At 41.6% G+C, this 16,126-nt stretch overlaps 1 protein-coding gene across 2 annotated transcripts in view; it reads right to left on the bottom strand.

Moving 5' to 3' along the window:
* lmln (leishmanolysin-like (metallopeptidase M8 family)) overlaps positions 1-16,126 on the bottom strand; it is a 104,871-nt gene that overhangs the window by 36,984 nt on the left and 51,761 nt on the right. For both annotated transcript variants that reach the window (XM_070874524.1, XM_070874533.1), the window contains 4 exons: positions 7,397-7,473; positions 5,295-5,405; positions 4,111-4,243; positions 920-1,079 (listed from right to left, as the gene is read on the bottom strand). In XM_070874524.1, coding sequence (XP_070730625.1) covers positions 920-1,079; positions 4,111-4,243; positions 5,295-5,405; positions 7,397-7,473 — 481 coding nt within the window. The remainder of the gene's footprint in view (positions 1-919; positions 1,080-4,110; positions 4,244-5,294; positions 5,406-7,396; positions 7,474-16,126) is intronic.

The raw sequence follows: 16,126 nt of genomic DNA, 5'->3' as shown, positions 1-16,126 counted from the left end.
TGCGCATCTGTGAAGTGCCTTTGGATTTTTTTCTACATTAAAGGTGTTGTTGTTGTTGTAAAATAAAGTAGTTTAACAATTCATATCAAGTCCCAACTACTGAAGCGGCTCTGTCTGTCTACACGAAGATTGGAGTAGCATGTGGGAGGACAGAAAACAGATTAAAGTAACATGCAACACATGAAATTTAGCCAAGAGGAAATACACTAGATTTTAATAAAATCATGATTAGTCACGATATTCTTTTTCCAGACTTTAACTGATTTCCGGTATATTTAACCAGAACATAGGATTTTTTTTCCTCAGTAGAGATGGTATAATTCTGATCTCGCATTTCAATTAAAATATCATAGGACAAGCTGGCAATTTGTATTTAACAACTAACATTTTGCTGAAAAAACTGATTACTCCTTCAACAAAAGGATGTTGCTTTTGATATTTATACTGTGGCCTGTATTATTTAATCTTCGAGATACAATATTCAGAACCATTTTGGGCCACATGGTCTTCTATGACATCATAGCATTAGCTACAACATTGTCCCAATGTATCAGAAGTATGTTTGAGTCACTGTCCCTCTTTTTTAATACATTAAACAACAAAAGCAGCAGATGCATTATTTTGATATGGGTAAAAATATGTACTAAATTATCATTGCCAATTTAAAGTTCCTTATACATAAATGCACACTGTTCTTCAATATCTCTTCAAAATCCTTTTACAAATTGTGCAATAATAAAAAGGTACCAAGCACAAGATTTCCAATGAGGTACTTGGACGGCACAACAAACAAGGTAAATACAATGGGCTGTATGAGTATACCTGGAATTTCATAATCCTGCAACAGTAAATTACTGTGTTGACATTGACCTGACTTGTGGTTCAAAGACTACTAGATAAGTTTTGATACTTAACCAACCTGGCTGATTTTGAGAAATCCTGCAATCAGAGCCACGTTGGAATTCTCCACTTGTATACCAGCTGAACTCTTGGCTAAAAGGACAGTAGTCAGCTATCTCCACTGATCCACCATAGTACTGCAACTCTTCCTCCGGTACACCATCAAGATAGTCAAAATACTGTAGAAAACAAATACAAGCCTTTAGTGTAAATCATCACAATTTTGTTTTGATGATGGAATGAGGGGCTAAAAGAAATGCAGAGCAAGACACAAGTAGATTATCCAAAGGCAAAATACTATGGATGCTGGAAACCCTAAATATATCCAAAAAATGCTGGAAATACTCAGCAAGTCAGGCAGCATGCTCGGAGAGAGCAACAGAGTAAGTGACCTTTTGCCCAACCGGAAAATGTTACAAATGTAATAGATTTTAGGCAAGTCAGAGGCAGGAAAAGGGAAGGGAGGGGAGGAAAGAACAAAAGGATAGGTCTGTTATTGGGTGAAAGTGATTAAATAAATGACCAAAGGGATGATGGTGCAAAGCAAGAGGGGTGGTAATGGACAAGAAAAAAAAAGATGGGTCTAGAGGAGCTGTAAATAGCAATAGCAGAATCATTACCAGCACCTGCTGTCTGAGAAAGTTTAGCATTGGTTATGATCTGAAATTGTTGAACTCAATATTGAATCAGGGAAGGTTGCAAGTGGAGAAGTAGGTTATATTGCCCTTGGAAGAAAAATCATTTGCTTCTGGGAAAAGAAATACCATGATAGAAGCAAATTACAGTACGAGTTAATGATTTGGAAGATAGTATATTCTGCTGCAATTCGGTTTCAAATACAATCAACACCATTTTACAAACATTTAAAATTTTTTGTTTATTCATTCATAGGATATGTGCGATGCTGGCAAGTTTATTGCCCATCCTTAGCTGCCCTTGAGAAGGTGATGGTGAGCTGCCTTCTGACCTGCTGCAGTTCGTGTGTGAACTTACTCCCACTGTGTTGTTAGGTACGATGTTACAGGATTTTGATTTGGCAACGATGAAGGAATGCCGATATATTTCCAAGTCAGGTTGGTGTGTGACTTTGAGGGGAACTTGCAGGTGGTGGTGTTCACATACGCCTGTGGGAGAGGACGTGAGTTGGAGAGGTGGTGTCAAAAAATCATAGACATTTACAGCACGGAAGTAGGCCATTTCAGCCCATCGTGTCCATGTCAGCCAACAAGAGACTATCCAGCCTAATCCCACTTTCCAGCTCTTGGTCTGTAGGTTACGCCACTTCAGGTGCACATCCAAGTACTTTCAGGCAGTGAGTTCCAGACCTCCACAACCCTCTGCGTGAAGAAATTTCCCCTCAAATCCCCTCTAAACCTTCTACCAATTACTTTAAATTTATGCCCCTTGGTTGTTGACCCCTCTGCTAAGGGAAATAGGCCCTTTCTATCCACTATATCTAGGCCCCTCATAATTTTATACACCTCAATGAGGTCTCCGCTCAGCCTCCTCTGTTCCAAGGAAAACAAATCCACCCTATTCCAATCTGTCCTCATAGCTTAGATTCTCCACTCCCGGCAACATCCTCGTAAATCTCCTCTGTATCCTATCCAGTGCAATCACGTCCTCCCTGTAATGCGGTGACCAGATCTGCATGCAGTACTCCAGTTGTGGCCTAACCAGCGTTTCATACAGTTCAAGAAGCTTTTACGAGTTGCTGTAGTGCAATCACGCTGTGGAGGGAGTGAATGTTTAAGGTGGTGGATCAGGTGCCAATCAAGTGGACGGCTTTGTCCTGGATGATTTTGAGCTTCTGGCGTGTTGTTAAACTGCACTCATCCAGGCACCTGGAGTGTATCCCATCACGCTCCTGACTTGTGCCTTGTAGGTGATGGAAAGCCTTTGGAGAGTCAGGAAGTGAGTCACTTGCCACAGAATACCCAGCCTCTGACCTACTCTTGCAGCTATAGTGTGGGTGGTCCAGTTGAAATTCTGGTTAATGGTGAACCCCAGGATGTTGATGTTGGGGGATTGGGTGATGGTAATGCCATTGAATGTCATTGGGAGATGGTTAGACTCTCTCTTGTTGGTAATGGTCATTGCATGTCAATTGTGTGGCCCGAATGTTACTTGCCACTTATCAGCCCAAGCCTGGATGTTGCCAAAGTCACAGACTGCTTCATTATCTGAATAATTACAAATAGAGCTAAGTACTGTGCAATCATTAGCAATAATCACAACCATCGTTCTTTGTGCTAGGAATGACTCCAGCCAGGAGAGTTTTCCTTTGATCCCCATTGACTTCAGTTTACCTAGGGCTCCTTGGTGCCACACTTGGGCAAATGTTGCCTTGATGTCAAAGGCAGTCACTCTCGCCTCACCTTTGGGATTCAGCTCTTTTGCCCAAGTTTGGATCAAGGCTGTAATGTCTGTAGCTGAGTGGTCCTGGAGACCCAAACTGAGCATTGGTGAGCAGGTTAATGGTGAATAAGTGCTGTTTATTTGCACTGCCAATGACACCTTCCATTACTTTGCTGATTATTGAGAGTTGGCTGATGGCTGGATTGGATTTCTCCTGCTTTTTGTGGACAAGGCATACCAGGGTCATTTTCAACTTTGTCAGGAAGATGTCAGTGTTGTAGCTTTACTGGAACAGCTTGGCTGGAGGCACAACTGGAGCACTACAGCCTTAATGTTATGTTCTTATGGGACATACAACATGTTATATGTAGGTTTGTACTATTACATGCTCCCATTTATTCTATTTAACAAGTGTTGAGAAAGGAGGGAACCTTTCCAGCCACATGGCTGGTCTGGAAGGAAAGAATCAAGCGTAAGCTAGTTTCAGCAATCGTGAACAGAAACAGCATGAGAATCTAATGGCATCTACATCAAAGCACATAGGAATAGAGAAATACTCTAGTTGCCAAAGAAAATGATTGGAAGATACCTCTCATTCCTCCTGTCCCGACTTAAATACCTCCCCCCAGTAAGGAAATAATTCTATATGGAACAATAAACCTGAAAATATATCTATTTTTTGCAATTTATATCGATATATAGCTTACAAATATAAAATTTAAAAATAAGCTAATGACCAACTCAGTGACTTTGAAGGCAAAATGAGGGTCTAACCTTGACAGCAGTGGCTTACTAAAACTTTCAGAGTCATGATGCTAACCTGGGTTTATAAAGGGAAGGTTTCTATAATACCTGATACTCTGATGGCAGATGTGCTGGGTACTTTTCTAAGTTACATACAGCCACAGCCCTCTGATCCTGTCGACATGTCAGCTGTAATGGCGATGTCCTCGATGTGTCACAATATGGAGTTACATTCTTATTTCTGAAGCGAAATATTAATATCATTACCTACTACAGTTTAACAATAACCACTTTACATAAACTTGTGCTTCAGTTTTCACATATGTCACTGCTAAGCACAGGAAAAAAAAACACCACAAACTCATTTTTGATTCTTGAATTACATTACATCATCGATCTTATTCTGGTTGCAGTGTGATCCATATTCAAGAGAAATGTTATTAAGGGGCAATAGTGGGTAGTTGAAATATGACAATGTTAGATTGTATGCATCAATAATGTATGTGAAAAATGTTACTTACTCAAACAGAAGAAATCAAGCTACAAGTATGGTGATAGAGTAATGCAACAGTTACTTTTTTGGATCCCATGACCCTGACCGTTCAAAACAAAAGTCAGCTGATGTACTATGTGACAGATCATAAATTTGCCCTGTCAGTTTATTAGAATATTTGTGTTTCATATTATTTATAGCTCATCGGTATTGCAGAAGTTTAAACATATCTTAGCAAACTTTCTTGAAGGCCTTAAGCTGAACTCATATATAGTTTTATTTAAATGATACGAGTAGGAATATACTGGATGGTAGGCTTGCCTATGGAAGTGGAATCTTTCTTTAGGTATGAATAAAAGTATTGGGAAGTACCTTCAGTTGCCTAGGTCCTAAGATCTGGAATTTCCTCCCTAAATTTCTCAGCCTCTCCACTTCTCTTTCCTCCTTTAAGATGCTCTTTAAAACCCACCTCTTTGACCAAGCTTTTGGTCATTTGCCCTAACATCTCCTTATATGGCTCGGAATCAAATTTAGATTTTTTTTTGTGGTAACACTCCTATGAAGTGCCTTGGGATGTTTTATTACGTTAAAAGCGCTATATAAATATAAGTTGTTGCTATTGTTGAAGTCACCCAAATTGTAGCTAATTATATTAATAAAGTTAAGGATGCCACCATCCAAGCATCGTTAGTCATCATCATAGGCACTGCTCTCCCAATACACCATTCGCCTAAACTGCTGTTAGTCATTAGAGGCACTACTTTCATATATATATATTCATACATAACAAAATGCTCACTTCTTCCGTTGTTGGTCAATCCAGAACTTGCAGCTGTTCATTACAAAGTCACAGCCCATGCCTTCACCCCACTCCAGTCTCTCTGCCATGCTATAATTGGCTTTGTACCAACTGGTGGTGGGGTGGGGGTGGAGAGGGTAGGAAAGAGAAAAAAACATTATTTGCTATAATTTAAATAATAGAAGAATATAGCCACATTTTTGTACCATATAAAAACCAAGTCAATTTGATATAGTTGAGCTTCTTACACAAATTTACTGATTTTGATCATAGGGCACATTTTTCTGGTGACTTGTTTAGACATTTACCTAGAGTTCTTCATGTACTCTGATCATTGATTGATCTTTTATAATTAACAGCACAGATAGAACTCAATTTTAAGATTATAATGCCATCATAAAATGAACTTGCTACAAAGCATGGCTTGGTGATAATGGATGCTCACCTGACCCAGGCTTACAAGTAATATTTGCAGACAGAGAAGACGTAGATAATAGGATAGAGGTTCTCTTCCCATTTGCCTCAGGTTCCTCTCAACTAGTATGACAATCTTAACAGTTGTGGCACTATCCCTCACATGCTCCCAACAGAAAAACAGAGAAAGAATGCTATCGGGAGCCGGAGATTTTCCAGCCCATATCCATATACTCTGAAACTAGTGTATTGTGTATAGAATAGAGTAGTTATGTTTCCATTTTCATGTTGATACACAGTGCTTTTAGCTGTGCATTGAAAGAATAAAATAATGTGTATTTATATAGCATCTCATCACATCCTCATGATAACTTAAAGTACTTTGCAGCCAATGGATTGACATGAAAGTGGCAGTATAATTCAGGAATCCAATCCTAATCAGACCCCAAGCACACTAAAGCCAAACAGTTTCTGACTTGGTCTGGGACACGATCTAACACTGGTTCGAGTTGGTACTGGTTTTACTGTACTGGTTATGTTACTGGATTTGTAATCTAGAGGCCTGAACTAATAATGCAGAAAATCTAGAAATAAACAGCTGGTATCAGTAAAAGTAACTGTGAAGCTATTGGATTCTCATAAAAACTCAACTAGTTCACTAATGCCCTTTAGAAAAGGAAACCTACCGTCTTTACTTGGTCTGGCCAATATGTGACATCAGTTCCACACAAATGTGATTGGCTCTTAACTGGCCTCTGAAGTAGCGTAGCAAGCCACTCAGTTGTACCAAACCTGGACAACTAAGGGTGGGGAATAAAGGCAAGCTTACAAGTGACCTCACATCCCAACAATTATTATTTTTTTTAAACTTGGTTGAAACTGCATTGCAAAAGTGTCCAAGTAGACCGCTGGACCTGCTGGAGACTTTATAAACTTAACTTTAGATAATTATGAGAAAGTGACTGTCCCAACCAATGCTCTCATAATATTAAAAAACTGAGCGACTTGGGGAGTGAACTCTGCAGACATCCAAGCATGTGCAAAGCTCTTTTGTTGCTGACCTCAGTGCAATGCTCAATCAGCAACATGACTCAGGTGTGCTGGCTGCATAACTCACATCATAGACCAGAGACCAGAAGTTACAGTATGAACAATGTCTTAGATATAGATGTGATGAAAATAAGTTATATTGTTAATAAGTTGCTCAATTATACATCTCAAACTTAAATCCATGACAAGGTTTGAACTTGCAACTCCTTCAATTCTAGAATGTGTTCAATTGTGTTTTTTTTTTTTACTTATTTGCTTCCTGTTGTAATCTACAAGATTTGATCACCACCGAATACTTGTAATCTGTATATTTTTCAAAAGAAAGTGAGAGAGGAGCATTTTCAGTATATACATCCCGCACAAAGCAAATCTGAAAAGTAGTTTGGAAGTCTTCTAATAACACTTTTGTTTCTAATTTTAAACTTATTCTGTCTAGTCCATGAAGACCCAATATTTGAAGTACTGCCCAACACCTGGGAGTTCTGCTTAAGTTATCTACAGAAGGGTCAGTAAGTGCTTCAAATTAGTATTTAAATTTTCCATTCTTTGCAGTTTTGTTTTTAATCAATATTAATATTTTCAATAATTCCCAAATGATTATACAGTATAAAAGTTTGTTTACACATCATTTATCTTACCCAGTATCTTCTAATGCTGCTAAGGTTAATCTGGAGAATACTCTGTTCTGTGTGTGGGACCCTGTCATTGCTTCATTCTGGTGGGGAAAAGAACAAACATGGAACTTAAAAGGCCAATCAAATCATCCTGCTCTCCCCGTTGTTTAGGTTTTCCTTCAGGATCCACAACGATTCAAAAAAATAAAACTGCTATCCTAGCTTTTTTTTTGGTGAAGGCAAAGCTCACTCTCGCTCCATCCACCGGGTCTTCCTATTTCACACACCAGTCCGAATTCAAGAATGCTGATGGGAAATCTGCACCCTGGTCTCTACCTCTCCTCAAATTCTGGCCTCTTGAACATCCCTCATTATAACTACTCAACCATCGGTGGCGTGCCTTCAGCTGTTTGGGCCCTACTGTTTCAACTCTGGAACTCCCTCCCTAAACCTCTCCGCCTCTCTACCTCTCTTTCCTCCTTTAAGACGCTCCTTAAAACCTACCTCTTTAAACAAGTTTTTGATCATCTGCTTTAATTTCTTCTTTTGTGGCTCAGTGTCAAATTTATCTGATTTGTCTTGTAACACTGTTATGAAGCATATTGGGATGTTTTACTACGATAAAGGTGCTATATAAATAAAAGTTATTATTAATGCCTGTCTGAACTCAGACTCCAGATGCCAATTTCTTCTCCAATATTCCTTCCCTATTGGGAAGCATTTGACTTTTGTACAGCACTTCCTTATTTTGATGTAATTGAATGATAATTTAGCAAATGGAAGATTAACCCATATTCTGCTGCTACATATATTGGCGCATTGGATCTTAAAAGCCACTCTCTTGTTGAAATGAGTTAAAATCTACATCACTTGATTACCACAGAGCAACAAAGTAAGGGAAAGTACTGCACATCGGTGTCACAACTACATGAACACACCCTACATAAAAATCTTTAAGGTAAACGACCCACAAAATTTTAAACTTCTAAAAACATTTACATTAGCCCATCACTGTTACAGTCCCAATACAGACAATTAGTAAAACACCCTATAAAGGTTCCGATACAAACAAAACACGAGACATATGCTCAGTTCGGGGTCTGCCAGGCCAGCTCGACTCCAGACTGTATTGCAAACATAGACACAAGTCCTGAATTCCAGAGGTGAGGTGAGAGTGACTGCCCTTGACATCATGCAACATTCGACCAAGTGCGACATCAAGGAGCCGAAGTAAAATTGAATGGGGAGCAGAAGGAAAACTCTCCAGTGGCTGGAGTCACACTTGGCTCAAAGGAAAATGGTTGTGGGAGGCAAATCATCTCAGCCGCAGGGCATCGCTGCAAGAGTTCCACAGGGCAGCTTCCTATACTCAACTAGCTTCAGCTGCTACATCAATGACCTTCCATCCATTACAAAGTCAGAAGTAGGGCTGTTTGCTGATGATTTCAGTGTTCAGCTCCATTCATAATAAAGCAGTCCAAGCCACATGCAGCAAGACTTTGACAAAATCCACACTTGGGCTGATGAAGTGACAAATAACATTTGCACCACACAAGTGACAGGCAATGACCATCTCCAATAAGAGAGAGCCGAATCAGGTTCCCTTGACATTAAATGGCAATACCATTGCCATGACCCTATCATTAATATCCAGGAGATCACCAATGACAAAAAACTCAACTGGACTAGCCACATAAATGCCTCTACACTCGGAGAAGGTCAGAGACTGGGTATTCTCCTGTGAGTGGGTTGCCTCCTCACTCCCCAAAGTCTGTCCACAAAGCACAAGTTAAAAGTGTGATGGAATACTCTCCACTTGTCTGGATAAATGTAGCTGCAACAACACACATGCATAGCACTATCCAGGATAAAGCTAGCCACATGATCAACATCCCATCCACTAGCCTAAATCGCCACCACCGGTTCTGTACTATCTACAAGATGTACTGCAGCAACGCACCAAGGTTTCCTCAGCATTATCTCGCAAACCAGCGACCTCCACCATGCTGAAGGACAAGAGCAACAAGTGCATGAGGACACCAGCACCTCCAAGTTAACGTCCAAGTCACAAACCATTTTGACCTGGACATATATCGCCACTCCTTCAACTTCACTAGGTCAAACTCCTGGAACTCCCTATCCAACAGTTTTGTGGGAGCCTTTTAACCACAAGGACTGCAGTGGTTCAAAAATATTTCCTACCACCACTTTCTCAAGGGCAACTAGAGATGGGCAATAAATGACGGCCTTGCTGGTGATGGCCACATCCTGAGAATGATTTAAAAAGAACTTCTAAAGGTTATGGAGCAGCTTTCATGATAAGATTACACATGTCCTGGTTGAAATTCCAGTCTAGCCCATAGCTTGAAATCATGTGCTGCCACAGGCATGAATAAGGTAACTATGTATCAACCACAGAGTGTCACTGATGGTGTAAATTGAGACATCTGAAACGCAGAGCATTTTATACTCCTGACTTGAGCATTAGCAGAGGAGAGGGGAAAAGGTTAAAATACCCTTTCTGTTCGTATATTTCTTGCAATAATATACTTTTTGATAGCTACCTAAGACAATGGGCCTGAATTTGTGGTCGATGGCGTAGATAAGGAATACACCACCGACATCACAAGAAAATCCGAACCTACCTCGTGCAATCCTCTCTGAGACTTTCTTTCAAATGCTGCAGAGTTCAGCACAGTGTACTCCCCCACAGAGCGTGCTGTTCTGCATATGCAAACTTGGGATCACGTGGGGTAGTGGTTTTTTTACATCCTGACTCTTAGCCAATTGCCAATCCAACACTTCCAAAGTGAAATTTTGGGTAAACTCAACGAGAATACTGGGGTCCTTTCTTTGTCTCTCTTTGTACAGATATATACATTTCAGTTTCTATTTAATTCAACATGACTGATAAAAATGCTATCGTTCTCTAAACCTCCTTTTAAAACAAAGTATTGCAAAACTATCATTGTACCAATTCTTGCTACAACAAACTTCTCATTATAACAATCAGTGCAGACCACTCATCATAATAAACACTTAGCACAAACTATTTGTTATGTAAAAATTCATTGTCGCAAACTCTACATTGTAAAGAAAATCTAAAATGCAGCCATTATAATAAATTCAGTAACTGCAATCATCTCATGGTAACGATCTGTTACTGTAAATCTTATTTCAACAAAGTACAGGTTGAACCTCCCTTATCCAGAACATCCCTCATCCAGAACGATTCCCAGCCACCAGGTGGTGCATGTGCAGAACTCTGACATGAACAAATTGAAGTCCTTCCTCCCGCAATCGCTGGCCTGACCCCGCAATCCACCGCCTCCGCCCCCCCCCACCCCATGATCTCTCTGCAGCACCCCCAGCCCCAGCCAGCCAGCCAGCCCTGATATCCTCTTGATATGCTCAGTACCTGTACCATCCAATTTAACGTGACCACCCCTCGTCCAGAAAAATCCCTTATCCAGAACAGGCCAGGTCCCGAGGGTTCTGGGGGAGGTGGGACCAGTACAATCCGGACGGTCTGCACCTGGGCAGAATCGGAACCAATGTCCTCGGGGGAGTGTTTGCTAGTGCTGTTGGGGAGGAGTTAAACTAATATGGCAGGGGGATGGGAACCAATGCAGGGAGATAGAGGGAAACAAAAAGGAGGCAAAAACAAAAGACAGAAAGGAGATGAGGAAAAGTGGAGGGCAGAGAAACCCAAGGCAAAGAACAAAAAGGGCCATTGTACAGCAAAATTCTAAAAGGACAGAGGGTGTTAAAAAAACAAGCCTAAAGGCTTTGTGTCTTAATGCAAGGAGTATCCGCAATAAGGTGGATGAATTAACTGTGCAAATAGATGTTAACAAATATGATGTGATTGGGATTACGGAGACGTGGCTCCAGGATGAGCAGGGCTGGGAACTCAACATCCAGGGGTATTCAACATTCAGGAAGGATAGAATAAAAGGAAAAGGAGGTGGGGTAGCATTGCTGGTTAAGGAGGAGATTAAGGCAATAGTTAGGAAGGACATTAGCTTGGATGATGTGGAATCTATATGGGTAGAGCTGCAGAACACCAAAGGGCAAAAAACGTTAGTGGGAGTTGTGTACAGACCTCCAAACAGTAGTAGTGATGTTGGGGAGGGCATCAAACAGGAAATTAGGGGTGCGTGCAATAAAGGTGCAGCAGTTATAATGGGTGACTTTAATATGCACATAGATTGGGCTAACCAAACTGGAAGCAATACGGTGGAGGAGGATTTTCTGGAGTGCATAAGGGATGGTTTTTTAGACCAATATGTCGAGGAACCAACTAGGGGGGAGGCCATCTTAGACTGGGTGTTATGTAATGAGAAAGGATTAATTAGCAATCTCGTTGTGCGAGGCCCCTTGGGGAAGAGTGACCATAATATGGTGGAATTCTGCATTAGGATGGAGAATGAAACAGTTAATTCAGAGACCATGGTCCAGAACTTAAAGAAGGCTAACTTTGAAGGTATGAGGCGTGAATTGGCTGAGATGGATTGGCGAATGATACTTAAGGGGTTGACTGTGGATGGGCAATGGCAGACATTTAGAGACCGCATGGATGAACTACAACAATTGTACATTCCTGTCTGGCATAGAAATAAAAAAGGGAAGGTGGCTCAACCGTGGCTATCAAGGGAAATCAGGGATAGTATTAAAGCCAAGGAAGTGGCATACAAATTGGCCAGAAATAGCAGCGAACTTGGGGACTGGGAGAAATTTAGAACTCAGCAGAGGAGGACAAAGGGTTTGATTAGGGCAGGGAAAATGGAGTATGAGAAGAAGCTTGCAGGGAACATTAAGACGGATTGCAAAAGTTTCTATAGATATGTAAAGAGAAAAAGGTTAGTAAAGACAAATGTAGGTCCCCTGCAGTCAGAATCAGGGGAAGTCATAACGGGGAACAAAGAAATGGCGGACCAATTGAACAAGTACTTTGGTTCGGTATTCACGAAGGAGGACACGAACAACCTTCCGGTTATAAAAGGGGTCGGGGGGTCTAGTAAGGAGGAGGAACTGAGGGAAATCCTTATTAGCCGGGAAATTGTGTTGGGGAAATTGATGGGATTGAAGGCCGATAAATCCCCAGGGCCTGATGGACTGCATCCCAGAGTACTTAAGGAGGTGGCCTTGGAAATAGTGGATGCGTTGACAGTCATTTTCCAACATTCCATTGACTCTGGATCAGTTCCTATGGAGTGGAGGGTAGCCAATGTAACCCCACTTTTTAAAAAAGGAGGGAGAGAGAAAACAGGGAATTATAGACCGGTCAGCCTGACATCGGTAGTGGGTAAAATGATGGAATCAATTATTAAGGATGTCATAGCAGTGCATTTGGAAAGAGGTGACATGATAGGTCCAAGTCAGCATGGATTTGTGAAAGGGAAATCATGCTTGACAAATCTTCTGGAATTTTTTGAGGATGTTTCCAGTAGAGTGGATAAGGGAGAACCAGTTGATGTGGTATATTTGGACTTTCAGAAGGCGTTCGACAAGGTCCCACACAAGAGATTGATGTGCAAAGTTAGAGCACATGGGATTGGGGGTAGTGTACTGACATGGATTGAGAACTGGTTGTCAGACAGGAAGCAAAGAGTAGGAGTAAATGGGTACTTTTCAGAATGGCAGGCAGTGACTAGTGGGGTACCGCAAGGTTCTGTGCTGGGGCCCCAGCTGTTTACACTGTACATTAATGATTTAGATGAGGGGATTAAATGTAGTATCTCCAAATTTGCGGATGACACTAAGTTGGGTGGCAGTGTGAGCTGCGAGGAGGATGCTGTGAGGCTGCAGAGCGACTTGGATAGGTTAGGTGAGTGGGCAAATGCATGGCAGATGAAGTATAATGTGGATAAATGTGAGGTTATCCACTTTGGTGGTAAAAACAGAGAGACAGACTATTATCTGAATGGTGACAGATTAGGAAAAGGGGAGGTGCAAAGAGACCTGGGTGTCATGGTACATCAGTCATTGAAGGTTGGCATGCAGGTGCAGCAGGCGGTTAAGAAAGCAAATGGCATGTTGGCCTTCATAGCAAGGGGATTTGAGTACAGGGGCAGGGAGGTGTTGCTACAGTTGTACAGGGCATTGGTGAGGCCACACCTGGAGTATTGTGTACAGTTTTGGTCTCCTAACCTGAGGAAGGACATTCTTGCTATTGAGGGAGTGCAGCGAAGGTTCACCAGACTGATTCCCGGGATGGCGGGACTGACCTATCAAGAAAGACTGGATCAACTGGGCTTGTATTCACTGGAGTTCAGAAGAATGAGAGGGGACCTCATAGAAACATATAAAATTCTGACGGGGTTAGACAGGTTAGATGCAGGAAGAATGTTCCCAATGTTGGGGAAGTCCAGAACCAGGGGTCACAGTCTAAGGATAAGGGGTAAGCCATTTAGGACCGAGATGCGGAGGAACTTCTTCACCCAGAGAGTGGTGAACCTGTGGAATTCTCTACCACAGAAAGTTGTTGAGGCCAATTCACTAAATATATTCAAAAAGGAGTTAGATGAGGTCCTTACTGCTAGGGGGATCAAGGGGTATGGCGAGAAAGCAGGAATGGGGTACTGAAGTTGAATGTTCAGCCATGAACTCATTGAATGGCGGTGCAGGCTAGAAGGGCCGAATGGCCTACTCCTGCACCTATTTTCTATGTTTCTATGTTTCTATAAGGGAGGTTCAACCTGTATGTTTATTCAAAATTCACAAACATCAGTTGTTACAAATCTCTTGGAACACATACTGCCAATACAAATCTTACAAGTTATAACTTTACACTCTGGTTATTAACTTCTCATTTAAAAAAAAATTACAAACCACTCATTTAATGCTTTATTCAATGTGCTTACAAAGACTTCATTATGATAACCTCTTAAAACAAACCTCCTGTTATAGCACTGTCTTGTTACAGATCTTTTTGTTATTACAATTTTCTCATCCAGTCCCCTTACACTGTGCAACAGGCTCCCTGTGCCTGTTTGCACAAGACTTAAACATTTTCAGCATAATTACCTTGCAGTAGAAACATAGAAAATAGGTGCAGGAGTAGGCCATTCAGCCCTTTGAGCCTGCACCACCATTCAATAAGATCATGGCTGATCATTCACCTCAGTACCCCTTTCCTGCTTTCTCTCCATACCCCTTGATCCCCTTAGCCGTAAGTGCCATATCTAACTCCCTCTTGAATATATCCAATGAACTGGCATTAACAACTCTCTGTGGCAGGGAATTCCACAGGTTAACAACACTCTGAGTGAAGAAGTTTCTCCTCATCTCAGTCCTAAATGACCTATCCCTTATCCTAAGACTGTGTCCCCTGGTTCTGGACTTTCCCAACATCGGGAACATTCTACCCGCATCTAAATTGTCCAGTCCCGTCAGAATCTTATATGTTTCTATGAGATCCCCTCTCATCCTTCCAAACTCCAATGTATAAAAGGCCCAGTTGATCCAGTCTCTCCTCATATGTCAGTCCAGCCATCCCAGGAATCAGTCTGGTGAACCTTCGCTGCACTTCCTCAATAGCAAGAACATCCTTCCTCAGATTAGGAGACCAAAACTGAACACAATATTCCAGGCCTCACCAACCCCCTGTACAACTGCAGTAAGACCTCCCTGCTCCTATACTCAAATCCCCTAGATATGAAGGCCAACATACCATTTGCCTTCTTCACTACCTGCTGTACCTATATGCCAACTTTCAATGACTGATGAACCATGACATCCAGGTCTTGTTGCACCTCCCCTTTTCCTAATCTGCCGCCATTCAGATAATATTCTGTCTTCGCGTTTTTGCCCCCAAAGTGGATAACTTCACATTTATCCACATTGTACTGCATCTGCCATGCATTTGCCCACTCACCTAACCTGTCCATGTCACCCTGCAGCCTCTTAGCCTCCCCCTCACTGCTCACACCACCACCCAGTTTAGTGTCATCTGCAAACTTGGAGATTTTACACTCAATTCCTTCATCTAAATCATTAATGTATATTATAAAGAGCTGGGGTCCCAGCACTGAGCCCTGCGGCACTCCACTAGTCACTGTCTGCCATTCTGAAAAGGACCTGTTTATCCCGACTCTCTGCTTCCTGTCTGCCAACCGGTTCTCTAGCCACGTCAGTATATTACCCCCAATATCATGTGCTTTGATTTTGCACATCAATCTCTTGTGTGGGACCTTGTCAAAAGCCTTTTCAAAGTCCAAATACACTACATCCACTGGTTCTCCCTTGTCCACTCTGCTAGTTACATCCTCAAAAAATTCCAGAAGATTTGTCGAGCATGATTTCCCTTTCATAAATCCATGCTGACATGGACCGATCCTGTCACTGCTTTTCAAACGCTCTGCTATTTCATCCTTAATAATTGATTCCAACATTTTCCCCACTACTGATGTCAGGCTTTCTCTCTCCCTCCCTTTTTAAAAAGTGGTGTTACATTAGCTACCCTCTAGTCCATAGCAACTGATCCAGAGTTGATAGACTGTTGGAAAATGATCACCAATGCATCCACTATTTCTAGGGCCACTTCCTTAAGTACTCGGGATGCAGACTATCAGGTCCCGGGGACTTATCAGCCTTCAATCCCATCAATTTCCCGAACACAATTTCCTGCCTAAAGGATATCCTTCAGTTCCTCCTTCTCACGAGACCCTCTGTCCCCTAGTACCTCCGGAAGGTTATTTGTGTCTTCCTTCGTGAAGACAGAACCAAAGTATTTGTTCAATTGGTCTGCCA

The sequence above is a fragment of the Pristiophorus japonicus genome, chromosome 3 (assembly GCF_044704955.1).
Source record: "Pristiophorus japonicus isolate sPriJap1 chromosome 3, sPriJap1.hap1, whole genome shotgun sequence".
NCBI classification, from domain to species: domain Eukaryota; kingdom Metazoa; phylum Chordata; class Chondrichthyes; family Pristiophoridae; genus Pristiophorus; species Pristiophorus japonicus.
The sequence above is the reverse complement of the archived record's forward strand: the minus strand, read 5'-3'. Positions and strand labels throughout refer to the sequence as shown.